Here is a 22,427-nt window from a genome sequence, read left to right on the forward strand (position 1 = left end):
TCCAGAACCCCATGAAGTTCTGCCCTGCACATCAGAAGGATCTCTCCCCTGATTAGTGGCAGCCAGCTTCCTGGAACCCACCTGCCATCATGCCCTTCTTTCCTGGGAAGTGGGCCCTCACCTCAGTTTAGGCTGGTCACAGCCATTGGGGACAAATCTTATACCTCCCATTCTTCCAGCCACAGCTGTGATACTGGTAGTGACTTCTGATAAATTTGGAGGAAGTTTTGTTGCTTTGTTTTTAAATAATGTATTCATAGCCAGTGACTCAAGCTTATAACCCAGAACTTAGGGAGGTTGAGGCAGGAGGACTACCCATGTGTTCAAGTCTTGACCACAGAGTCAAGACCCTGTGTCAAACAAATGGTAAATTAGCATGCTGTTCTTCAGCCTCCTGCTAAATGTAATGGCTATAGTTCCATCTGCCATAAGAGCTAACCTAGGAACAGTAGAATAATAAGGTAAGACAGAAAACTTAGACCTTTAACAAAGCCCCATTGCCACCTCGGTATAAGGAAAGGAAAAAGCAAAATTTTCATCTTGCTAAGACTGTTTAGGCCAGTCTGATCTACATAACAAGTTCCAGGCCACAGAGGCTACATAGTTAGACCATGTTCCAAACAAACTGATAATACAACAACGACAAAAAGACTTTTAGAAGCTGGGCATGGTGGTTTATGCCTGTAACCCCAGCACTCAGGGGGCAGAGGCAGGTGGCTTTCTGAGTCCAAGGGCAGCCTGATCTACATGGTGAGTTTTAAGCCAACATTTTTATCAGTGTTGTGCAAGCTTGTGCTCAGGAGGCTAAAGCAGGAGTATCACAAGTTTGAGGCTAGGCTACATGGGGAGATCTTGTCTTAAAAAAAAAAATCAAAACAAGTAAATAAAAACAACCAAATATTTTAATGGTGGGAATTTCTGTTATTGGTAATCTCTGATCAACTCATCTCTGAAACTCTCAGCCAGAAGGCCAAGAGGTGATGAGTGCAGACTACTCCAAACAAGAAGGGAACCCCCTCCCTATTCCCAGCACCTGTCACTGAACTTAGGAACATGCATCTATTCCCTCGTCTTCTATTCCTCTCCTCCCTAGTGATGGTAACTTATTTTTGCTTCTATACGTCACATACTAACACCCCCTAGTCCTGGCTGCTTGCCCTGTGGCTGCAGAACTCCCGGCTGGGAGCTCCACAGTATGTAGAAGTACATACATGATGCATATGCCCTTTTTCTCTTTTGTGTGGTGCTGGTACCCAGAGCCTATCATAGAGCCAGTGTGTGTTCTACCCATGAGCTACACCCTCAGTGGCATGTTTGTTTCTAAACTTCCTAATATTTCAGGGTTGAATATTATTATATTCAAGGATTGAAGCTCAGAGGTACAGATATGCCCAAGGTCATAGCCAATAAAGAGGCGAAATCCAGACTTAACTCCTCTGAGTCCCTGCAGCTCCTAAGTCTGGCTGAGCCCTGAGCTTCTGGGGAGTTCTCAAATGTGAATACCAGAGCTCTACTACAGGGAAGGCTTGATCATGGAGTAGATGGACAGTGTGATGAGGGACTCTGACACACAACCATTAATTTCTGGGCTGACCTCCTGAAGCTGATCCCTGACTAGATCTGGACCCAGCTGGCCCAGAGTAGCCCCTCCCCAGTCTTACCAGGTGTTGCCCCCTCAGAAACCCTCCCTCTGAAGGTCTCCTGAGTGAACTTGGGCTTGTTGTCATTCTGGTCTGTCACGATGATGGAGATGTTCATGGGCTCCTCCACAGAGGCACCGTTCTCAGACACTGCATGGCCAGAAAGCTGTAGGCACAGAGTTCTAGGGTCAGCTGGTGTTCCCTCCTCACCAGGACTTGGGTCTACCCCAAAAAAGACTTCTGCCTGGGGTCTAAAGGCTACTTACCTCATACTTGGCAATCTTCTCCCTGTCCAGCGGCATAGTCAACAGTAACCAGCCTGTCTCCTTCTCTATGGTGAAGACGCCCTCAGGGGGACTGTCTGCTCCAGGCCCCGTGATGCTGTAGAAAATCTTGGTGCCTCTGTCCTTATTAGATTTGAGCTGGAAACAAACAAACAAAATGACAGCTGACAAAGTGACAGGTGCCTCATTTGGTAGCAAGGAGCTTCCTGCAGCCCCTTGAACAGCAACAAGAAGCCTTTCTACTTAGGTCCTCAGACAATAAATCCTGCAGACATCAGTGTTGCCCAAGCAGAAGGCACAGTCATACCTGATTCAGTCTCTGAGGGAAAGGACCCTTGCCATTCTCGGGGACTGATATTGGCGGCATCACCCACTCTCTCTTGTGTCTTCGTAAGATGCGTTTGGGTAGGGAGCTCACTGCAGCCTTTGCTCCCTGCAAGGAAGGATATGAAGGAGTCAGGTGTGGTGACATATACCTGTAATCTCAGAGCCCAGGAGGCTCAGGCAAGGATCAGGAATTAAAGGTCATCCTCAGCTACCTGGCAATTTGAGGACAGCCTAAACCCTGTGAGACCCTATGTCAAAAAACAAAAACAACTCCCCCCAAAAAAACAAAAAAGAAAAAGTCTATTTTTTATTTGTATATACACACGGAATAATTTTTCTAAATGTTTATGACATACAGAAGGAAACTGAAGGGTGAGAGCCTGCTCACAGAGGTTATCTGTGTCTTCTCAAGAAGGGTGGGCAGGGATATAAGCAGACGGAGAGAAAGATTTTCTGTTATACGGCTTTAAATATTTTTGTTTTGAACATCTGACTGTTCAAAAAACTAAAATGCACTAGGAAGCTGGGTTACCTTGGCTCACGCCTTTAATCCCAGCAGTTGGGAGGCAGAAGCAGGTGGATCTCTGTGAGTTCCAGGCCAGCCTGGTTTACAGAAGTGAGTTCTAGGACAGGTAGAGCCACATAGAGAAGACACCAGGAAGAATGGCTAAGTGCCTCTTCTCTGCCTTGTGGGCTCTCTCTCTAGTGCCCCCCCTACTGGGAAGCTTCAGTCACCTCCACGCTCCCATTAGCAGTGGATGCTCACAACTGATTGGCAAAGGTGGGGGGGGGTGTTAAGGTTTTACTTATCGAGCACTACTATAGCAATCAGGGACTCTGGCCAGCAGTAATTTGAACACAGCACCTTCTTTTTGCCCTCAAGACAGACATGGCATTTTACCTGGACTGTCCCACTGGTCAGCACAGTGACTTCTTCTCCATGCACCGCACCGTGCATCTCAGGTCCAGTGCTTCCAGTCAGTGCTAATGTGAGGAAGAGATAAGGAGGGAATTGAAAACAGTCCCCGACTAGACTCAGGACTACCAAGAGGTGGCACCTGAGGATATTCTCTTTGTCCAGGGTGTGGTTACAAGTCTCAGGTGACCTTTCTACAAGTAGTCTTACCACCATTTTAAGCATTGCTTTTCCCATTTGTATGTGGATGAGTATATGCCACACATGTGCAGGGGCCTGTGATGGCCAGGAGAGAGTCCGATGCCCTGGAACTGGAGTTCCAGGTGCTTGTGAGCCCCCGATGGGAGTGTAGGGAACTGAACTCAGGCCTTCTGGAAGAAGGGCGGTACATGCCCTTAACCCCTGAGCCATCTCTCCAGGCCCTACATTTGGTTTGGCGGAGGGAGGACCACCTCACCATCAGTTTGTGTGCCCAGCTCCTTTGTTCACCAGGCTGGAGATCCAAGGTTGAGGGCATTCATGACATTAGTTGCATGCAGGTAGCCTTATTGAGTTACAGCTAAAGGAAGATGATTTTCTGGAAGCTATCTACACAGAATAGGCATCCAAAGATTCGACACTGCTACTCACAGACACTTTCTGCAACCTCTAGTAATTTAAGTTTGTCACACTTCTTTTGAATTCTACCTGAAAGGCTACTGCCCCCTCCCCTGCCAAAGTTTTATTTATTCTACATGAGTGCTTTGCCTGCTTGTATCTCTGTGTACCAAAGAGGCAAGAAGAGGGGACTGGATTCCTCTGCAACTGAAGTTACAGGTGGTTGTGAACCACCACAAGGTTGCTGGGAGTTGAACTTGGGTCCTTTGGAAGAGTAGACAGTTCTCTTAACCACTAAGCCATCTCTCTGGCAACCGGAGTTACTGGCTACAAGTCACCAGCATAATTCTAAGCTAGCTCTTAGCCCCAACCCTTTTACCTTGTGTTGCCAGGGGGCAAGCTCAGGGCTAGGCAGGAGTTTTGGTATGAAGTTGCACATCCAGAGGGAGGATAGGGAGAAACCAGACACCTGGCATGCATGGCTGGTGGGAACGTGAAAGTGAACAGCCACCGTGTGAGCCTGGTAGTGGGGCTGGAGAGCTGGTCAGCACTTAAGAGTGCTGGCTGCTCTTTCAGAGGACTGGGTTCCATTCCAAGCACCCACCTGATGGCTTTATAACATCTGTAACTCTAGTTCTAGGAGATCTGACAGCCTCTTCTGGCCTCCATGGACACCAAGTATACATGTGGTGCACAGACATACGTGTAGACAAAACACCCATACAGATTAGATAATAAACTTTGAAGAGAATTAAAATGTATTTACAGGCTGGACAAGTAGCTCAGGAGTAGAGTGCTGTCTCACATATACAAAGTCCTGAGTTCAATCTCCAGCACTTTTTCCTTTAAACAAAAAGTGCATGATACTGCTACACTGCTACAACTGAAAATGGTAGGTGTCCATGAAAGCTGCTTGGACAGAAACACTGTGGTGTCATCACATTTGGAATGACTCAACTGCAAGGACATGCCACAAGGTGGGGGGGGGGGTTTCAAGGGGCAGAAGACTGAGCAGCAAAGCCAGAAAGAAGGCAGGATGCATGCTTGTGGGGGAAGAACCTCCCGTCCCCTCCCCCAAACAGCCAAAGCTTATAGTTGAGACAGACCCTGTAATAAAAGACAGAGTAAGAGGAGAAAAACAAGCTTATTAACGTATTCAGTATGTGTCACATGGGCAAAGCCTCCGTGTGGCTTAGAAGAACTTTACATGCCTTCCTCAACAATGAACAGTGCAGTTCAAAGTGACGAGACAAAGGGAAGCACTTACAGAGGCAGGAAACTGTGGATGTAAATCCAGGGAGCAAACTGATGCAGAGGTTTCTTTACTGACAGAGTGGCTTTTAGACAGGAGAATTTATAGCCTGCTAGGGGGAAAGCTGGGAGGGCAGAAGGAGCCTCCTCCCTTTTCTGCTCTAACCTGACCATTCTCCAGCCCCTACATTTGCATCTGTATCCATTCATCCATCCTTATTTTTTTTGTGCTAGGTACTGAATCCAGGCCTTGCAGCCACTGTCTATATTTTCCCTTACCTTCTTTCTTTCTTTCTTCGTCTTCTTTTTTTTTTTTTTAAGGCAAAGTTGTCCTATACAGCTTTGTAGACCAGGCTGGTCTTGAACTCAGAGAGTTGTTGTCCTAGGAGCACTGAGATTAAATGTGTATACCATCATGCCTGGCTCTTTTAGTATTTTTTCTTTTGGTATTTGTTAATTGCCTCTTTGCCCAAAAGTATTTATATACACAAGGCATTTTCTGGGGCAACATATTTCAGTTTCTGTAGTATGATTCTACCGTGTGAAGCTGGGAACATGGCAGAGCTTATGGAGGTGGATGAAGTCAGTAGAAGGATCAGCAGGGCTTAACAACCGTTACAAGTCACCTGCAGTCCACAGAGTCCAGTGCAGTTTTCAGGAGCCCCAGAGCCCCCAGATCCAGGCAGGATCCTCCTGGAAAGCTGGAATGAACGAGTGGGAAAGCAAAGATTGCTTAGAGGTGGCCTTGCCTCCATGACAATACCCTCTCTGAGGAGTCCTGGGCTAACACACTTGGCTTGGAGGAGAAAGGGAAGAAAGGAGTCAGGCGTGATTCTATTCCACAGGGATCCAGGACCCTAGGAAACATGAAGTGGTCCTATCTTTTATTCTATTGCATACCTTTGTAGGCTCTTCTGAGAAATTTTGCATCTCCTTAATCCTAGACAGACCAGGATTGACAGATATAAGACAAATACTAAATCTTCTTAAATATTGGCATGTACCATCATGTCCTCCAGCTCATAGTTTGTTATTTCACCTTCATGAAGCAACTTATGAGAAACATTTTAATGCCCATTTTTGGGACTTGGAAACTGAGACGTTAAACAAATTCATTAACTATGCAATGAAAATGCTAGTAGTTCCCAGACCTATCTGAAACCTGAGTCTTTTCCAAAACCACCTCAGTCACAATGACTTTTTCACCTGAGAGTTTTCCCATTTCCCCTTATTCCTCATCTACAGAAATAGCAGACATAAGTTTTGTTTGTTTGTTTTGGCTTTTCGAGACAGGGTTTCTCTATATTGCTTTGGAGCCTGTCCTGGAACTTGCTCTGTAGACCAGGCTGGCCTGGAATTCAGATATTCACCTGCCTCTGCCTGGGATTAAAGACGTGTGTCATCAACGCCTGGCTCAGACATAAGTTTTTAAGCCAGTTTTTTACCTTATGTGTAAGGCTGTTTTGCCTGTATGTATGTTAGTACACCACACATGTGCAGTGTTGGGGAGGCCAGAAGAGAGCATCAGATCTCCTAGACTAGAGTTATAGGTGATTGCAAGCTGCCCAGTGTGGGTGCTGGGAACCAGACATGGGTCCTTAGCAAGAGCGTTGTATGCTCTTAACCACAGAGCCATCTCCGTAGACATCTATTATTCTTATTTTTAAAAATTTGTTAGTTGTAAGCATCAATGTCTTGATGCAGAACTTGGATTAATTTATTAGAAGCTTAGATTTGGAACACCACCTTTCAACTTCACAGAACCATCACAAACACCACACAAATCAAAACTCCAAAACATGACTCCATCAACCACACACAGCTCCATCTAGCACTCACCAAGGGGAAACTGATCTCCAAGGTGAGATGACTTGCCTAAATCCATACTGCTAAAGAGCAGAATTAGAGTCAGAACCCAGGCATGGACAGAGTCGAAAGTCAGATTCTTCAGCAAGGCATTCATTCAAAAACTGCCTTGGGGTAACCCGTGCATCTGTGACATAACCTAGATACCACTCGAAAAGTGCTTATCCACAAGTATGTCTGAATTCCTTCCTACAGGGTGCTCCAAAGTCACTTTTCTCGGCCATCTACACCATTCATAAACTAATCAACAATGCATGGCCGAGACAGAGACAGGACAGAGACAGCCTAGATGCGCATCACCCATGCAACGAAATACCAACCAGATGTTATGAAAATGGCTGGCAGGGATCTAGCTCAGGGGTAAGTGCTCAAAAAAATAAGCTCTAAGAGATGTAAGGGTGTCCTTATTCTGAGCCTATGAGACAATCCCATATAATGTTAATAAATTTTAAAGGCAGAGTGTGATCTGTTTTCCCACTAATTTGTTCATCTTTGTACTTTATTATATATATATATATATATATTTTTTTTTTTTTTTTGTGACAATGAGGATTGACCAGGACCTTACCAGGCAAAAACTCTGCCCATGAGCTACACCCCTGGTCCATATGCATGCTTTAAAAACTACATTTGAGGGCTGGAGAAATGGTTCAGTGGTTACAAGCACTTTCTGATTGATCAAAGGAACGGAGTTCAGATACCAGCAGCTAAGTCAGGAGGTTCACAAACATATGTAACTCCAGCTCTTGATGGGAGCTGATGCCCTCTTCCGCCCCCCCCCCCATAAATAAAATGGAAAAACAACTATAAAACACTGACACTAATATCTCTGAAAAGCAATTAAAAAAAAAAAAAAAAAAAAAAAAAGGATCCTAGGCGAAGAACCCTGCAGCTAGGACAAAGATGACTATCATAGCCCTTTCTGGAGTCCCATGGTTACTAGCTGTATTGTTCAAAACACTGACTTAAAACACTATGTCACATGCCTATAACCCCAGAATGTGGGAGGCAGGAGCAGGATGATCAGGAGTTTACTGTCTTTGTCAGCTGGAGTTTGACGCCATCCTTGGCTATATGAGCTCCTATCTCAAAATGATATAAGAAACACAACAGTCAATTTCTTTTCCATTCTTGAACTAAAAGAGGCTCTAGCTAGCACCAATGTGCCAGTGATTTCTTTTCATTCTGTCCAGGAGCTCTCCTACTCTATCTTTTCAGGTTACCCAGTAGGGAACGAATGACTTCCCCAATACTCACAGGCCTTAAGCCCTTTCCCAACTCTAAAATACACCATACTGGCAAGGAGCCAGTAACCCAGCAAAACCTCCTCCTATTATCTAAATTACTCCCATTACTCCCAAAGGAGTGCCAGCACACCCTGCTGCTCTGTCTCCTGGCACTTCCCACTAGTACATGGTACTGGATGTTAGCGTCTCAGTATCTAGGCTGTCCATCTATTCTCAGAGGGGACAGTGCCAACAATCAAACAGCCAGCAGTCACGTATTAATGGGTGTCTTGGCCTCCCCTGCAGGCTGCATATTCCAGACATATGAGCTCCAACCCACGTTCAGCAGGAAGCAGAATACAACCAAGGGGCAGGAGTTCAGGCAGGCAAGGACATGCTTCAAACACCCACTCTGCTGGAAACACTCAGCTAAGTGCTTTCTTTCCCAGTCCTGGGAAATAATATCACCTGCAAGGTAGGTATTACAGGTTCCAACCCAGCGACTAAGTAAATAAGAGGTTGTAGGAGGTAAAGGGATGGAGGCTGCCTTGAACTGCCCCAGGAAACAGCTTCAGAGAGAGAAAATCCCAAGAGCTAGAAGCCAGCAGGCTCAGACTTTAAATCTTGGAGGCAGTCAGTGAAGATTAGAGGTCCAGCAGACTTGGGCTGTCAACTGTATGCCCAAGAAATGGTGTGAGCACCTGGAAGTTCAGTCTACTCATCTGAAAAATGGGAATAATGTGTGCCTGGTCCAGGATAAGCCTTCAGTAAAAGGTACGGTAAATCTGATTCTGCATTATTAACCAGAGTGTCTATATCTAAGTCCTGGTTTCTATCAGCTCCCTTTGTATGCTGTATATATGTGTGCCATACATGTGTATGGTACACACATGTGAGTGTGCTCATAAACACACATGTGGAGGCCAGATCAATATATCAAGTGTCTTCTCTATCTCTACCTTATTGCCTTGAAAAAGAGTCTCTTACTGTGTCATCCTCATCCCTGTGTCGTCCCTCTGTCCCTATCCCCCTCCCTGCCCCAGCTAGGTTGGCTGGACAGCAAGCCCTCAGGACCATCCAGTGTCCACTCTCAACGCTAGCTGGGGTTGCACACACACACAACCAAACCAGACTTTTATGTGGGGGTTCAAACCCAGGTCCTCATGCTTGCAGAGCAAGCACTCTTATCCACTGAGCCATCTCCCTGGTTCCCAAACTTTTCAAGATAAGGTTTGCTATGTAGCTCAGGCTGGCCTTGAACTTACTACGTAGGCTAGGCTGGCATCAAACAAGTAATTTTCCTGCCTCGGCCTTCCAAGTACTAGGATAACAGGTTATGTGCTACCATACCCAGCTGGCCTTTTTATTTTTAAAAAAAAAATTAAAAATATTTATGTGTACTTTTAAATTTTTATGAGTGTTTTGCCCAATGGTCACGCAGTGCCTTCAGAAGCCAGAAGAGGGCGAGAGATTCTCTGAAACAGCAATTACAGATAGCTGTGAGCAGTCACGTGGGTATCCAGAACTGAACCTGAGGCCTCTGTAAGAGCAGCCAGTGCTCATAACCACTAGACTATCTCTCCAGGACCTACCCTCCTCTAGCTAGTTTTTTGTTTTTGTTTTTGTTTTTTTTTTTTTTTGACCACAGAAAAACAATCTCCCAACCTGCACAGAGGTTATCTGTGACTAATACACATGAAGAGTGGAGTACAGGAGAGAGCCGGTGCGCAGTACCCAAGAACACAGAAGAAAACTGGCTCAGTCTGCCTCTGAAAGGGCTGTCTGTAGGGGGAGGGGTCTCTGTGGCTCCCTGGGGGAGGTAGAGCATGGAGATCTCACAGACACACTGACCTTTCTAGGGAAACTTGCTGGGCATCTGTGAGAACTTGAGTAATTTTCTTTGTAAGTTTGTCATCACAGAGAAACTGCTGAGGGTTTAAGCCCTGGGGCAGATCATTACAACTTCCTCCCTGATGCTTCCTGGATCCTGGAATCAGCAGCTTTGTCTGAGCCACTGTCTCAGACTAAAGCTGAGTTCCAAACCCGGTCTCATCATTACTCATCCTACTTTGCCCTCGCCTTCCTCAAAGAGAGATGATGTCCATTCCTGGCTGTGGTAGCTTTGAAGGCCACACATCTTGGCTAACCCATGGGGGCAAGAATGGGCTTGTGTTAACGCTCTTTCTGAGGTGAGCTGATGAGAACCAATGAATACATGATGCAATGGTTCAAACTTTAAGGCTGGAAAACAAAGGCCTAAACAATTCTGACTTCTACACCCACCTAAGGCCTCCAAGTCATTTGACTGCTGTAGTCTGCTTTCCCTACAAGGGAAGAAGTACCTGCAGGACCCAAGGAAACTGACAGCTTTCAGCTGGGATTGTTTCTATAGAAACTAACAAGAACAACAACAAAGATTGGAGCCTCCAGTTTCTGCTCTAGATAGGACACACTCAATGGAACCTGGGGTCCCTGGCTTAGATTCAGAACTTCTCTCTAAAAGCCATCCTGTGAAGGCTGGCCTCAGATCTTAAACTGGCACCACCGTAAACCTCAGGCACAAGGACTCTAGTCTCTGAGGCTCTGGAGCTGTGGAAGAAAGGAAGCATTTTAAATAGATTTATGTAAACTGATGGTTATTGTGCTGAGGATGTCTGCTTCCCTTTAGGTCAGAAATGCCCAGATATATTCCCTCCCAATCCCAAGGAAACCCTTGAAAGGGGGGATTGGACTTCTTAGCTGCAAAATATATGAAGATGCTACATATCTCCAATGTCTAATTATGTTGCATGTTCTGGCATAAAAAAAAACAAAAGATCTCTCTGAGGATCAAAGACCCATCAGAGTGATCAGTCCTGGCCAATCTCCCTGATGATACTGGGTGTCTGACTAGAAGAAAAGGACAGTATCTACCTGACCAGGGTGTGGCCACATGGCAGCCGTGAGAGTGGCAGGGGACACTGCCTTCAAGTCTCTATTCTAGTTTGTTTGGGGACATTTCTGCCTTACAGAGCTAACAAGCTTCTGAAGAATGGTAGGATAGGGCATGAGGCATGCGGGGGGGGGGGGGATGTGGAACTGGCTGGAAAGATGCTGGGATTTTCCTAAGATAAGCTGTATATATATAAATAACACACTGAGAAATACTAATTAAGAGGTTAAATACTGTGGACTACTGGGGAACCAAGTATTGCTATATACGGCTGGGATGAGTGGGGATGTAAACCAGCACTCTTCTATTAATTAAAAATCTATAAATAATGCCAGGTATTGATGGTGCATACCTTTAATCCCAGCACTGAGGTGGGGGTAGAGGCAGGCAGATCTCTGTGAGTTCATGGCCAGCCTGGTCTACAAGAGCTAGTTCCAGGACAGGCTCCAAAGCTACACAGAGAAACCCTGTCTCAAAAAACAAAAATAAAACAAAACAAAAATCCATAAATAAGCCCTTTGACCTGGGTATGGTGCCAGAAATTATCCTAGATGTGGCAAAAAACAGACCTTTGAGGATCCTCAAGTCTGTTAATTAGGAGTAAAAGCTCAATAACCTTCTAATGGAATGCTTAATTAGGCTGTATTACAGGCATTCAAATATCTAAACTATAGCCTAACACACTATAAAAAGAAAACCACCCAAGGAAAAACAGTGCTCTACAAAGCAGAGAAAAGGTCACAAAGAGTCATTTATAGTACACGTCCAACAATTATACAATATTAATAGCTTCACACTGCACAAATGAGGAGGGATGGCAAGCCCTGGAACAAAGAAGGCTCCCTGCCTTTGAACCTATCCACTAGGCTTCTTCTAAACAAAGGGATACCAAGATGCCGGGTGGTGATGGCACACACTTATATACACCAACGCCAAAGGCTGAGGAGGGAGAGAGGGAGAGAGGGAGGGAACAGTGTTGAGTAAGACTAGAACTGAGCAGACCAATGGGGAGAGGCTTTAGGGCAGAAAAGCATGATGGGAATGTACCCCACTATGCAGGCTGAGAGCCTCTGTGCTTCTGGTCAACCCAGAAGCTATCCCATGGCATGCTGGAAGGCCCATCCCCATACTAGCTTCACTGCAGTTAGTCTCCAGCACACTTAGGGGTTCCAGTGCATCTCCAGATAGTGGGAGGACCGGAAGTTCATGTGCTCACAGAGTACAGTCCAGGTCCAACCACATCTACCTGAGACTGTCTCAGAAAACAAAAACAAAAGGGCTAGAGAGATGGCTCAGAGATTAAGAGTACTTATTTCTCCTGCAGAGAACCCTGGCTTGCTCACAGCTGCCTGTAACTGTTTCCCATTCAGACCTTCTTTTCTGGCTTCTACCAGCAGTAGCACGCGCACACACGTGATGCACATACACTCATATAGGCACATATAGATACTGTAGCAGTCACCTTTGAGAGCCAATCATTCCATCCTGCAAGGAAGCTCCTTGAGAAGGAAGGTAAACAACTCAAGACAGTATCAGGAAGTACCTGAAACTGACCACATTCATCCCCCACCCCCCATTAGAGTAAACAGAATCCAGCAGCAAAGAAGACTCTTAAAACTGCTGAGCTGCCAAGAAGACTGAGACCAGGCCAGCTGTCTGGAGAAGGCAGAAACCAGCTGGGCTGCCTGTAAGGTTTAGACCAGAGTCCCTTGGAAAGGACACTGTCCAACCCGATGAGCAATGCAGTGAGCTCCAGGTTCCCAGCTTTTTTGAGCTGTCACATGCTGGGGTGGGCTTTGGTGGTGTTTTTGTCTTATTTTTGTTGCACAACAAATACATACACATTAAAAAGTAAATCTTTAAAACAAACAAACCTCCTCAAAACCATTAATATACAATCCTTGCCTCCACTTCCCAGCCTCATTGTCTCCCCTCTTTTTCTAACTCCTCCTCACTCCCCCCCCCCCACAACAAGATCTCACTATGTAACCAAGGCTGGCCTCAAATTCACAATCCTCAGAACTTCATCTCCTGAGTCCTCCTATCAGTAGCTACGTGTGGTCTTATACACAAACTTATTTAATTTTCTCACTGTAGTCTAATTTTACTTTGCTTATTATTAGTAGTAACTTTTTTCTAAGACAAAAGTTTTACTCTATAGCCCTGGCTAGCCTGTAACTTGCTACTAGACCAGAGTGGGCTTGAACTCATGTAGATCCAACTGCTTCTGCTTCCCAAATAGTGGAATTAAAGGCAAGAGTCAAAGCCAGGTGTGGTGGTGCATGAAGGGACTCTAGCCAGCCTGGGCCTGGCAAGCATTGCCCTTCTCCCCAAATCCCTCTGCCTTGCTAAAAATCATTAGATTACACAGATTACATCCCTAAAGCTAGCCACCAAGCTACTTCCTCCTCCTCCTCCTCCTGAAGATGACTACCAAAGTCCAGCTATCAAAGTCCAGTAGTCAAAAGCCTCCTTTTGGCTACACTAATTAATATGCTCAATTAAAATTAAACACCTCATCCTAATGCTCCTTTATAAACTGTCATTTTCCTGTGTACCATTTTGTCTCCTCTCCACCCAGAGGCAGTCCCTTTCCCCTTCTTCCTCATCCTCTGTCTCCTGTCTCTGATTCTCTGCCCTCTGTCCTACTGGGGTAAACAAATCTTTGTGCAGAGAACTTGGTCTGGGGATCCTGAACTGATACTCATCTTTTTCAGTGCTCACATTTAATCTCAGCACTAGAGCTAAAAAAAAAATCTTAGTAAATTCCAAGCAGCCAGACTACACAGTGAGATCATTAAAAAAAAAAAAAAAAAGGGCATGAACTACCATGCCTAATTATTATTATTTTGTTTGGTTTTGTTTTTGTTTTTCTTACAGAGATCTACCTGCCTCTGTCTCCCAAGTGTTAGGGTTAGAGGATTAAGAGTGTGCACTACTACAGTCAGCTAATTATTATTTTTTGAGACAGTATTTCAGTAGTCCAAACTGCGCTCAAATTCACTATGTATCCAAGGCTTGCCTTGAACTCTTGATCCTCCTTCCTCTATTTCTTATCATGCCAAGCTAGTATCTCTATTTTCAAAATACATTATTTTTTTTTTAAGATTTTATTCTATGTGTATGAATGCTGTGCCTGTGTGCATATCTGTGTACCACATGTGTGACTGGTATCTATGGAAGTAAGAAGAGGCACTGAATCCTCCAGAACTGTGTTAAGAATGGCTGTGGGACATCATGTGGGTACTGGAACTTGAACCTGGGTCTTCTGCAAGAACAGTCAGTGTTCTTAACCACTGAGCTTCCTCTCCAGTCCCTAATACTTCTATTTCATAAATGAGAAACTAAGGTGCAGTGATTAGATAAAGAGTCTAACCCAAGAGCCACAGCTAATAAGTGCGCAAACAGGCTCAGCTCAAGCACTCTACATGTCACATTATTTGTAAACCTTATACAAACTTCAACTGTGGAAGTTTGAAATGAGGGGCTGCAGAGATGGCTCAGCAGTTAATACTGGCTGCTCTTCCAGAGGACCTGGGTTCAATTCCCAGCACCCATATGGGTTTAACTGTCTCTAACTCCAGTTCCAGGGGATCTGACCCCCTCACACACACATATATTTGAACACACAATAAAAATAAATAATAATAATAAAAAAACAAGTTTGAAATTATTCTACAAAGCCCCCCTTGTATTAGGAGGTTGGAGTGATCACTCAGAGGTGAAGGGTTCTGGCTGCTCTTTCAGAGGACCTGGGTTTGGTTCCGAGAGCCCACACGGTGGTTCACAACTGTCTACAACTCCAGTTCCTGGGATCTCATGCCTTCTTTTGACTTTTCTGCACACACATGATGCACTTACATACGTGCAGGCAGAACAACATAGAAAATAAATAAATCTTAAAAAAAAAAAAAAAAAAAACTCCAACAAAACCCAAACCCCAAATTTCCCGTATTAAAAAAATGTAGAAAGTCACACAATTGCTAAGCTGCAGAGGCTGTGGAACTGTAAATCTCCCATCTGCCCGGAGCCATGCACACGCTTCACATTTGTTCATATGGAAACACACGCCTCAAATCACGGGTGTTACGAATTATTTGAGGTTTTCCGGAATGCACCCTGTACATCAATGCAACTGTGCCCTGTGTAAGACTGTCTGCCACAGCACTAACTGGGGATTAAGAAAGAATGTATAAACCTCTTTCAAGGGAAAATAAGATCAGAAGTGAGTGTCTACTTTAAGACTGCAAACTAACTTTAGTGAGCAAAAGACCTGCTAGCAGAATTTGAAGTCTAAAGAAAAATTTGAGGGGGAAAATGTGTTTTCTTTCTTGTTCTGTTTGAACCTGTTTCAAACTCTGAGTGGCTGAGAAAATAATGTCGGCATGAACACATTTGGCAGTTTACTTCTAAGTCATACAATTTTAAACTGTCTTGATTCTTTGTGATTTCAGATGCTTTGGAAATATTCATATTATGGAGTCATAAAAATGTTACTGTGAAAACTAATGATTTTTAAATAGTGTAGATGCGTTATCTTGGGCTTGCTGCACAGTTTGGCCATAAAAAGCTCAGTTCGTCTGGATGGGATTAAGAAGCACAGTTCACTCCATCATTTTTCCGCTGCTGTCTTTCCTAATAAGGCGACTCCTGATAGATTTCTAAAAACCCAAACACTTCACAATTTTTGTGCTAGTTCCCTCCCACCACCACATCTGTAAAAGATAAAAACAGAGGGCTGGCTCAAATAAATCATGTCCCGTCTACCATTAGAAGACCCCAGAGTGGTTAAAATCAAGATAGATGTGCATTTCACAATCTGGAAAGATGCCTACATCTCTAAGCTAGCAAAGCAAGCTGTACAGTAACATATATACATGACATAGTCCAGTTGTTAAAAATTCCTGCATGCATGCTCACATTTTTTTACAGAAAAAGTTCTATACAATGGGGCCATCAGGACGGCTCAGGCAGTAAACAAGCTTGCTGCCATGACTGATGACCCCAATTCAATCAATGGTACCCACACCACAGAAAGAGAAAACCTGACTCCAGCAAGGAGTCCATACACACAAATAAATAAACGCTTTAAAAAATTAAAAAGGTCCACAAAATAGGGATATATTAAGCCACTAACTGTGCTTGCCCATAGTGAGTAGGATCTAGAAAAAGAACTATCTGTCCTGTATTTATTTATGATTTGCTGCTATTGACAGAGAGTCAGACTGCTAAATTCAAACTCTGTGTCTGCTAAGATCAGTGAGGTCAGGAGTGCTGGGGGGGGGGGCACTTAACTGACTTCAGTCCTTCACCTGTAAAACTGGGTGACAGTCAAACAAGGTTTGAGACTTTAATGAGCTAGGACATATCAAGGGCTTAGAATCATGGCTGTCACATAGAAAGTGTAAAATGTTTATCTATAGGGAGCACGTGTACCTAGCTTAATTAAAAATCTCAGGGGTTAGAGAGATAAGATAAACTTGCAAACTACTGGCTCAGAGGCCAAAGGCAGGGATGAAACAGTGGGAGTAGAGTTCAGTCTAAACTGGGGAATGCAAGAAAATTCTGGAATGAGAATAAAGATCATAAGGGACAAGGGAAAAAAAAAAGGCCTGGGAGCCTGTTGGGAAGCGGGCTGAGGGACTCCATAGGGAGAGGGCAGGGTGTGGGACTGGTGTCTTGTTCTGGCTTGTATATGGGGAGCTCACAAGCAGCTATTTACCCTATGCCTGAAGGTACAAGACAGGGCTTGTCCTGTGAAGGTAGCTCAGCCAGCAGTCAGTCTGAAACAGGATACCTGGGATGTGCCCAGGGGCACGGAACCTTTCACAGACCCTCCAACGGTCTCTAATTTTCTGAGCAGAGCCTTATCTCCTCATAGCCCTAGGGCACTGGAGGCATTCTGAGCCTCCCGGTGGAGCTTAAAGGAACTTGTCTCAGGTCACATAGTTTGGGGTGAGCATCAAGATGGAAAACTTCCCCTTCCTTTAAGTGCTCAGGTGTATACCCTAGGTCTGTCCCTTCTGGCTGGAGAGTCTAAAGGAATGATCCCCTCCACATCAGCCTCCTGGGCCCTAGGATTCCACCTATGCTACATGCTCAGTTTAGATGGTAGCTCTTATTTCTCTATAAAATGACCAAGGACGGTGAGATGGGTCATTGGGTAAAGGTGCCTGCCACCAAGCTTGCTGGCCTGAATTTGATCCCCAGGATCTACATGGTGGAAGGAAACCTCCAGAGGTCAAGTGCCTGCTATGGCACACATATAACAACAACAAAAGACAGATCAAGGAAAGGGCTATGGGCCTCAAGTTTGAGAACGAAAGCCAGGCTTGGTAGGGCATGAATGCAATTCTTCCAATTAGGAGGCTGCAGTAGGAAGGTCTCCAGATCCAGGCCAGTATTACATAGTAATACTCTGTCTCAAGAGTTAAGAGAAACTTTTAGAAATATGTACATGCACCCCTATGCATAGAATTCTAGGGGACCAAAGACTTGGTAATCACGCACTCTACCACTAAGCTAGTTGTACCTCCAGCCCTCTTAGGCAGTCTATTTATATATTCATCGGGACAAAGTCTTACTGGGTAGAGCAGGCTGCTCTACCCAGTCTTCTACCTCAGACTCTTGGGTATTAGAATTACTGGCATGTACCATCACACCAGTTTCCAGCCTCCCTCTATTCTCCTTCCTCACTTTTCAAGTACTAGGATCCCCAGCAAGTCCCACAATGCTTATCCCTTTAAGCACTCTCAAATGAGCAAAGGAATCCTGAGGGGAGAGGAAGAAGTGGGGAGAGGAAGGCCTGGGATTACACCTCCCCAGTCCAGAGCTCTATTGAAGCCCTGAGAGGGCCCACCATCTCTCTCATTGAGTCAGGTTCCCCCACCACCTGGCTGTGTGGCTCTGAGCCATCTCTGATGCTGAGTCAGTGACAAGGCCAAAGCTGTGAGTTCAAAGAAGCGGTCTCAGAGAAAGGAAGCTGTTCCCTGGACTTGCTTTCCTAGGATGAGGCATTTCTTAGTAGGACCGTGGTAGCTGCAGCCTGCAGACTAGGTAGGTATTGTAGTTTCTAGACCATCGTTGCTAAAGCTCCTGGGAACCCAGAACCATGAGGTTTGGAGAAAAAGGGGGGTGGGGTCTCTCCAGCTCTACTGTCCAGGGCCAGGGGTGAGTCAAGCAGAGGCAGAGGATGAACAGCCAGTGGCAGTGTCTACTAAGAATGTCAGCCTGAGCCCTAACAGGCGTGGTATCTGAACCCCACTCCCCTATCCTAAAGGAGATGCCAGAGCTGTTGGACGGAAGTGTTCGCCCTCACCACTCCAGTTCCTGGTAATTAACAGAGGCCAGGGGAGGGAACAGGAATTCAAGGCTCCTGAGTCAGAAGTTAACTATTTCCAATCTTCCCCAAGCTTGTCTGGGGTCAGAGGACCCCCAATAGTGTTCACCACTTGGATTCCCACATGCTTAGAACTGTATGCTTAGGGGGCTTCAAAGCCTGATTCCACAACTTTCTGATAGATGACACTGGGTAAGTTACAAAATTACAAACATGGGTTACCAGTCAAGCTAAACGGGGCCAATTCCACCCACTCATCCATGGGCCCTTTTAGGAGGATTAAAGAGGCTTATTACTTGGAAAGTACAAAGTGTGACTCTGGAAAGCAGTAAGCTCTTGAGAGGTGGCACTTAGGGGCTGGAAAGATGAGTCAGTGGATAAAGGTGCTTGCCATGAAGCCTGACAACTATGTTTGATGCCTGGATCCCACGTGGCAGAGAGAGAGAACTGATTCTTACAAGCTGTCCTCTGACTTCCTCCACACATACATCCATGCATACACATGAACACACAATAAATAAATGCAATAAAAACAAAAGAGAAGACATTTAGGCTGATGGCTTCTGAACCTTTTCTTGCCAGTTCCTCTTTCCAAATAAAGTGAGGGGTCAATGAACGAAACATCTTCTGATCTAAAGAAAGCCAGGGACAAGAGGCAAGGGGTGTCACTGAGCATGGGGGTTCAGCATCCTGGCTCAGAGAAAGGCTTCAGCAAGGCTATGACAGTACCTAAACATCTGGCCTGCCTTTCCTGAACATTACCTTGCTGCCTTGGGTGAGGCTCAGACAACCCTAAACAGCTCTCACTTGCTCTCCCCACCTTCCCAGCCATATGAAATGATTTAGTCCTGGAATCCATGCTGACCACCTGCAGGATCACTCCCAGACATCTCTCACATCCAACATTCTAGCCTAGTTCCTTCCCAGCCTCTAAGACATCACTTCCTACGGGTCCCATCCTAGTATTTATTCTCATCTAATGTCATCTCAATTCCTACCCGCCCCAATACTTATTTTGCCTGTCTCCACTTTTCAAAGTAGTCTTTGAAGCTTGGGGGTTTTGTATATCTGTTCACTAATGTATCCCTAGCACCTAGATCAGAACCCGGCACATACTGCAATCCCAGCACTAAGGAGGCTGAGAAAAGGGATCATGACTATGAGGCTAGCCTGGATTACATAGTGAGAGCCTGTCTAAAGTAGGGTGAGGGATGGGGTGGGTGTTGAATTGAGGATTAACTATTATAATTGGAGACTAACCTGTGTGTATTTCTAACTGGGAGCTCACAAGAAGCTATGGGTCTTGTTAACCTCTGAATATCTTACACCAAGTATCTGTGCAGGCACTGGTGGGCCAAATGACCATTTCAACTCGGCTTTAGCTCTCAGACACTTCACTGCTTCTATAATGAGGGGGTGAACTGGAACCATAGGACAAAATGAGAAAGCTGCTGCCCTTCCTTGCCCTGGCTAGCATATAAATCCTTGCCTAGAGAGCCATAGCCCTTGTCAGGCTTTGTAGTGGTTTGAATGGGAATGACTCCCATAGGCTCATATTTGAATGTCTGATTCCTAGTTGGTGAACTGTTTAGGAAGGATTAGGAGGTGTGGCCTTGTTAGAGGATGTGTGTCACTGGGGGGTGGGTCACACCAGGCCCAGTCTGCCTGTCTCCAGTTTATGGATCAGATGTAGGCTTTCAGCTACTGCTCCAGCACTATGTCTACCTGCCCTCACACTCCCCGACATGATGGTCATGGACTAACCCTCTGAGGTTGTAAGAGAGACCCTAATTAAATGCTTTCTTTTAAAAGCCACCTTGGTCATGGTGTGTCTTCATGGAAATAGAACAGTGATTAAGACAGGCTTTCTCCCTAATGTAGGGAAAAAGAGTAATCTTTAGCTTAATAGCAAACATAGGATGAGAGTCTCTCCCAAAGTAAAGAACCAAAAACATACTAAAAAGCTACTGTCTCCTTAGCACTCAGCCATATGAAAAACCAGTCTAGGAGAGTAAGAGCATCCAGAAGATAGCAGCTGTGTTAGAATAGAGAACAATACCACACAGTACTGGGATGCACAGGAGATCCAGGGTTAACCCAGAAAATGTGTTCAGAAAGGGACATAGGTTTAACAGAATATAGGAACAAAAATCTTCATGGGCTGAGCATGGTGACACACATCTTTAGCCCTAGCAGTCGGGAGGTTGAGGTAGGTAGATCTCTGTGAGTTCAAGGTCAGCCCAGACTATGTGAGGGCAACATTATGATACTCTGTCTCAAAAAGGAAAAAAAAAAAAAAAATGAAGTTCATGAGGGAATAGGGGTATGTATCTTAGTGGCAAAAAACCTGCCTAGCATGCACTTTGAGTTCCTGTAAGAACTGTGTGTGTGTGTACAGAATACTATTACTAATATCCAAAGCACAGATAGAAACTATTCAAATGGCCATCAAGACAGACTTGTAGAACCACAGATGGGCACATAATGGAATATAACAGTGAGAATCAAGTGCACTCACACCCAAATCATAAGGATCTCAATATGGGCAAGGAAAGAAGCCAGACTCAAGAGCATATACTTCATTCATATCTTTCTTTCCTTTCCTTTAGCACGAGGTCTTACTATGTAGCCCAGGCTAGCCTTAACTCAAGACCCTCCTGCCTTTGCCTTCTATGCTAGAATTACAGCCATGAATCACCATTCCCAGTTTATATGACCTTTCCTGTTTGTTTCTTATTAGATTTTTACTTAGTTCTGTGTGTGAACATCACAGCATGTTCACACAGGAGGTCAGACGACAACTTGAAGGAGTCGATTCTCACTTTCCACCATGTGGATTCCAGGGACTGAACTCAAGTTTGACAGGAGGTGTCTTTATCTGCTAAAACATATCATTGGCCCATTTGTTTTTTGAGATAGGGTTTCTGTTTGTAGTTTTGAAGCCACTCCTGGAACTCACTCTTATATACCAGGCTGGCCTGGAACTCACAGAGATCTGCCTGCCTCTGCCTCCCAAGTGCAGGATTAAAGGCATGCACTATCATCACTTGTTGGCCCATTTGTTTTTTGAGACAAGGTTTCGGGCTGGAGAGATGGCTCAGCCATTAAAGGCTAGGCTCACAACCAAAAATATAAGAGACAAGGTTCCATATATCCTAGGTTGAGGGTGACCTAGAACTTCTGATCTTCCTGCCATTAGTTCCCAAGTGCTGGGATTGCAGGAAGAGTATATAAAACAGTTCTAATGCAGGTAAATTTATCTACAGTATCAGAGATCAAAATAGTAGTCATCTTGAGAGACAGGTAGCTAGCTGGTAGTAATCTGAATTACTAGTGATGCCATTTCTTGGTCTGTGTGTTAGGTACACAGGCATTTTAAGCTGGTGATGCCAAAATGCTAATTAATTTGGCACTTACCTTTACAAATTTATTCTTTTCTTTAAATTACATTTATTAGCCGTGTGCTGGTAGTGTATGTCATTAATCTCTGTACTTGAGAGGCAGAAGAAAGTGGATCTCTGTGAGTTTAAGGCCAGCCTGGACATAGAGAAACCCTGTCCCCCAAAACCAAAAAATAATAATAAATAAACACATTACATTTATTTAGTTAGTTATGGCAGGAGGAAGAGAGAAAGCCAAATTACCTGGTATGCATATGGAAGTAGGAGGACAACCAGAAGGAATGGTTGTCTCCTTCTACCATGTGGGTCCCAGAGATCAAATTCAGGTCTCTGAATTTGTCTTGGAGACAAGTGCCTTATGTGCTGCCATCTTGCCAATCCTCAATATATGTTACTCTTCAACATCAAGTCTCTTAATAGGGACTGTTTGGCATCAGGACAGAAGTTTTTTTGATCTTGACAGGGGAGGCCTTCTACCCTCCTGTCATACCCAGTTCAAACATTTTACAGAACTTAAGCTTCTGGCCCTAATTACTCACTGTCCATCGTAAGCGACACTTTCCTGATATAGTAGGGAGGTTAAGAACACTCATTCTGGGTAACCTAGGAACAGAGTGCTATGAGAGGTGACTAGAGGTTTGAGACCTG

The 22,427-nt window shown here is 44.8% G+C and overlaps 1 protein-coding gene across 1 annotated transcript in view; it reads right to left on the reverse strand.

Annotated features, from left to right (window-relative positions):
* The window catches only part of Cdh3 (cadherin 3), a 46,054-nt gene that overhangs the window by 17,800 nt on the left and 5,827 nt on the right, over positions 1-22,427 (reverse strand). Inside the window, exons 3-6 of the mRNA XM_051201336.1 lie at positions 3,153-3,235; positions 2,232-2,357; positions 1,907-2,062; positions 1,662-1,806 (exon numbers count right to left, since the gene is read on the reverse strand). Of these exons, the coding sequence (XP_051057293.1) occupies positions 1,662-1,806; positions 1,907-2,062; positions 2,232-2,357; positions 3,153-3,235 (510 nt within the window). The remainder of the gene's footprint in view (positions 1-1,661; positions 1,807-1,906; positions 2,063-2,231; positions 2,358-3,152; positions 3,236-22,427) is intronic.

Source organism: Phodopus roborovskii, unplaced genomic scaffold, assembly GCF_943737965.1.
Source record: "Phodopus roborovskii unplaced genomic scaffold, PHOROB, whole genome shotgun sequence".
Classification (NCBI taxonomy): domain Eukaryota; kingdom Metazoa; phylum Chordata; class Mammalia; order Rodentia; family Cricetidae; genus Phodopus; species Phodopus roborovskii.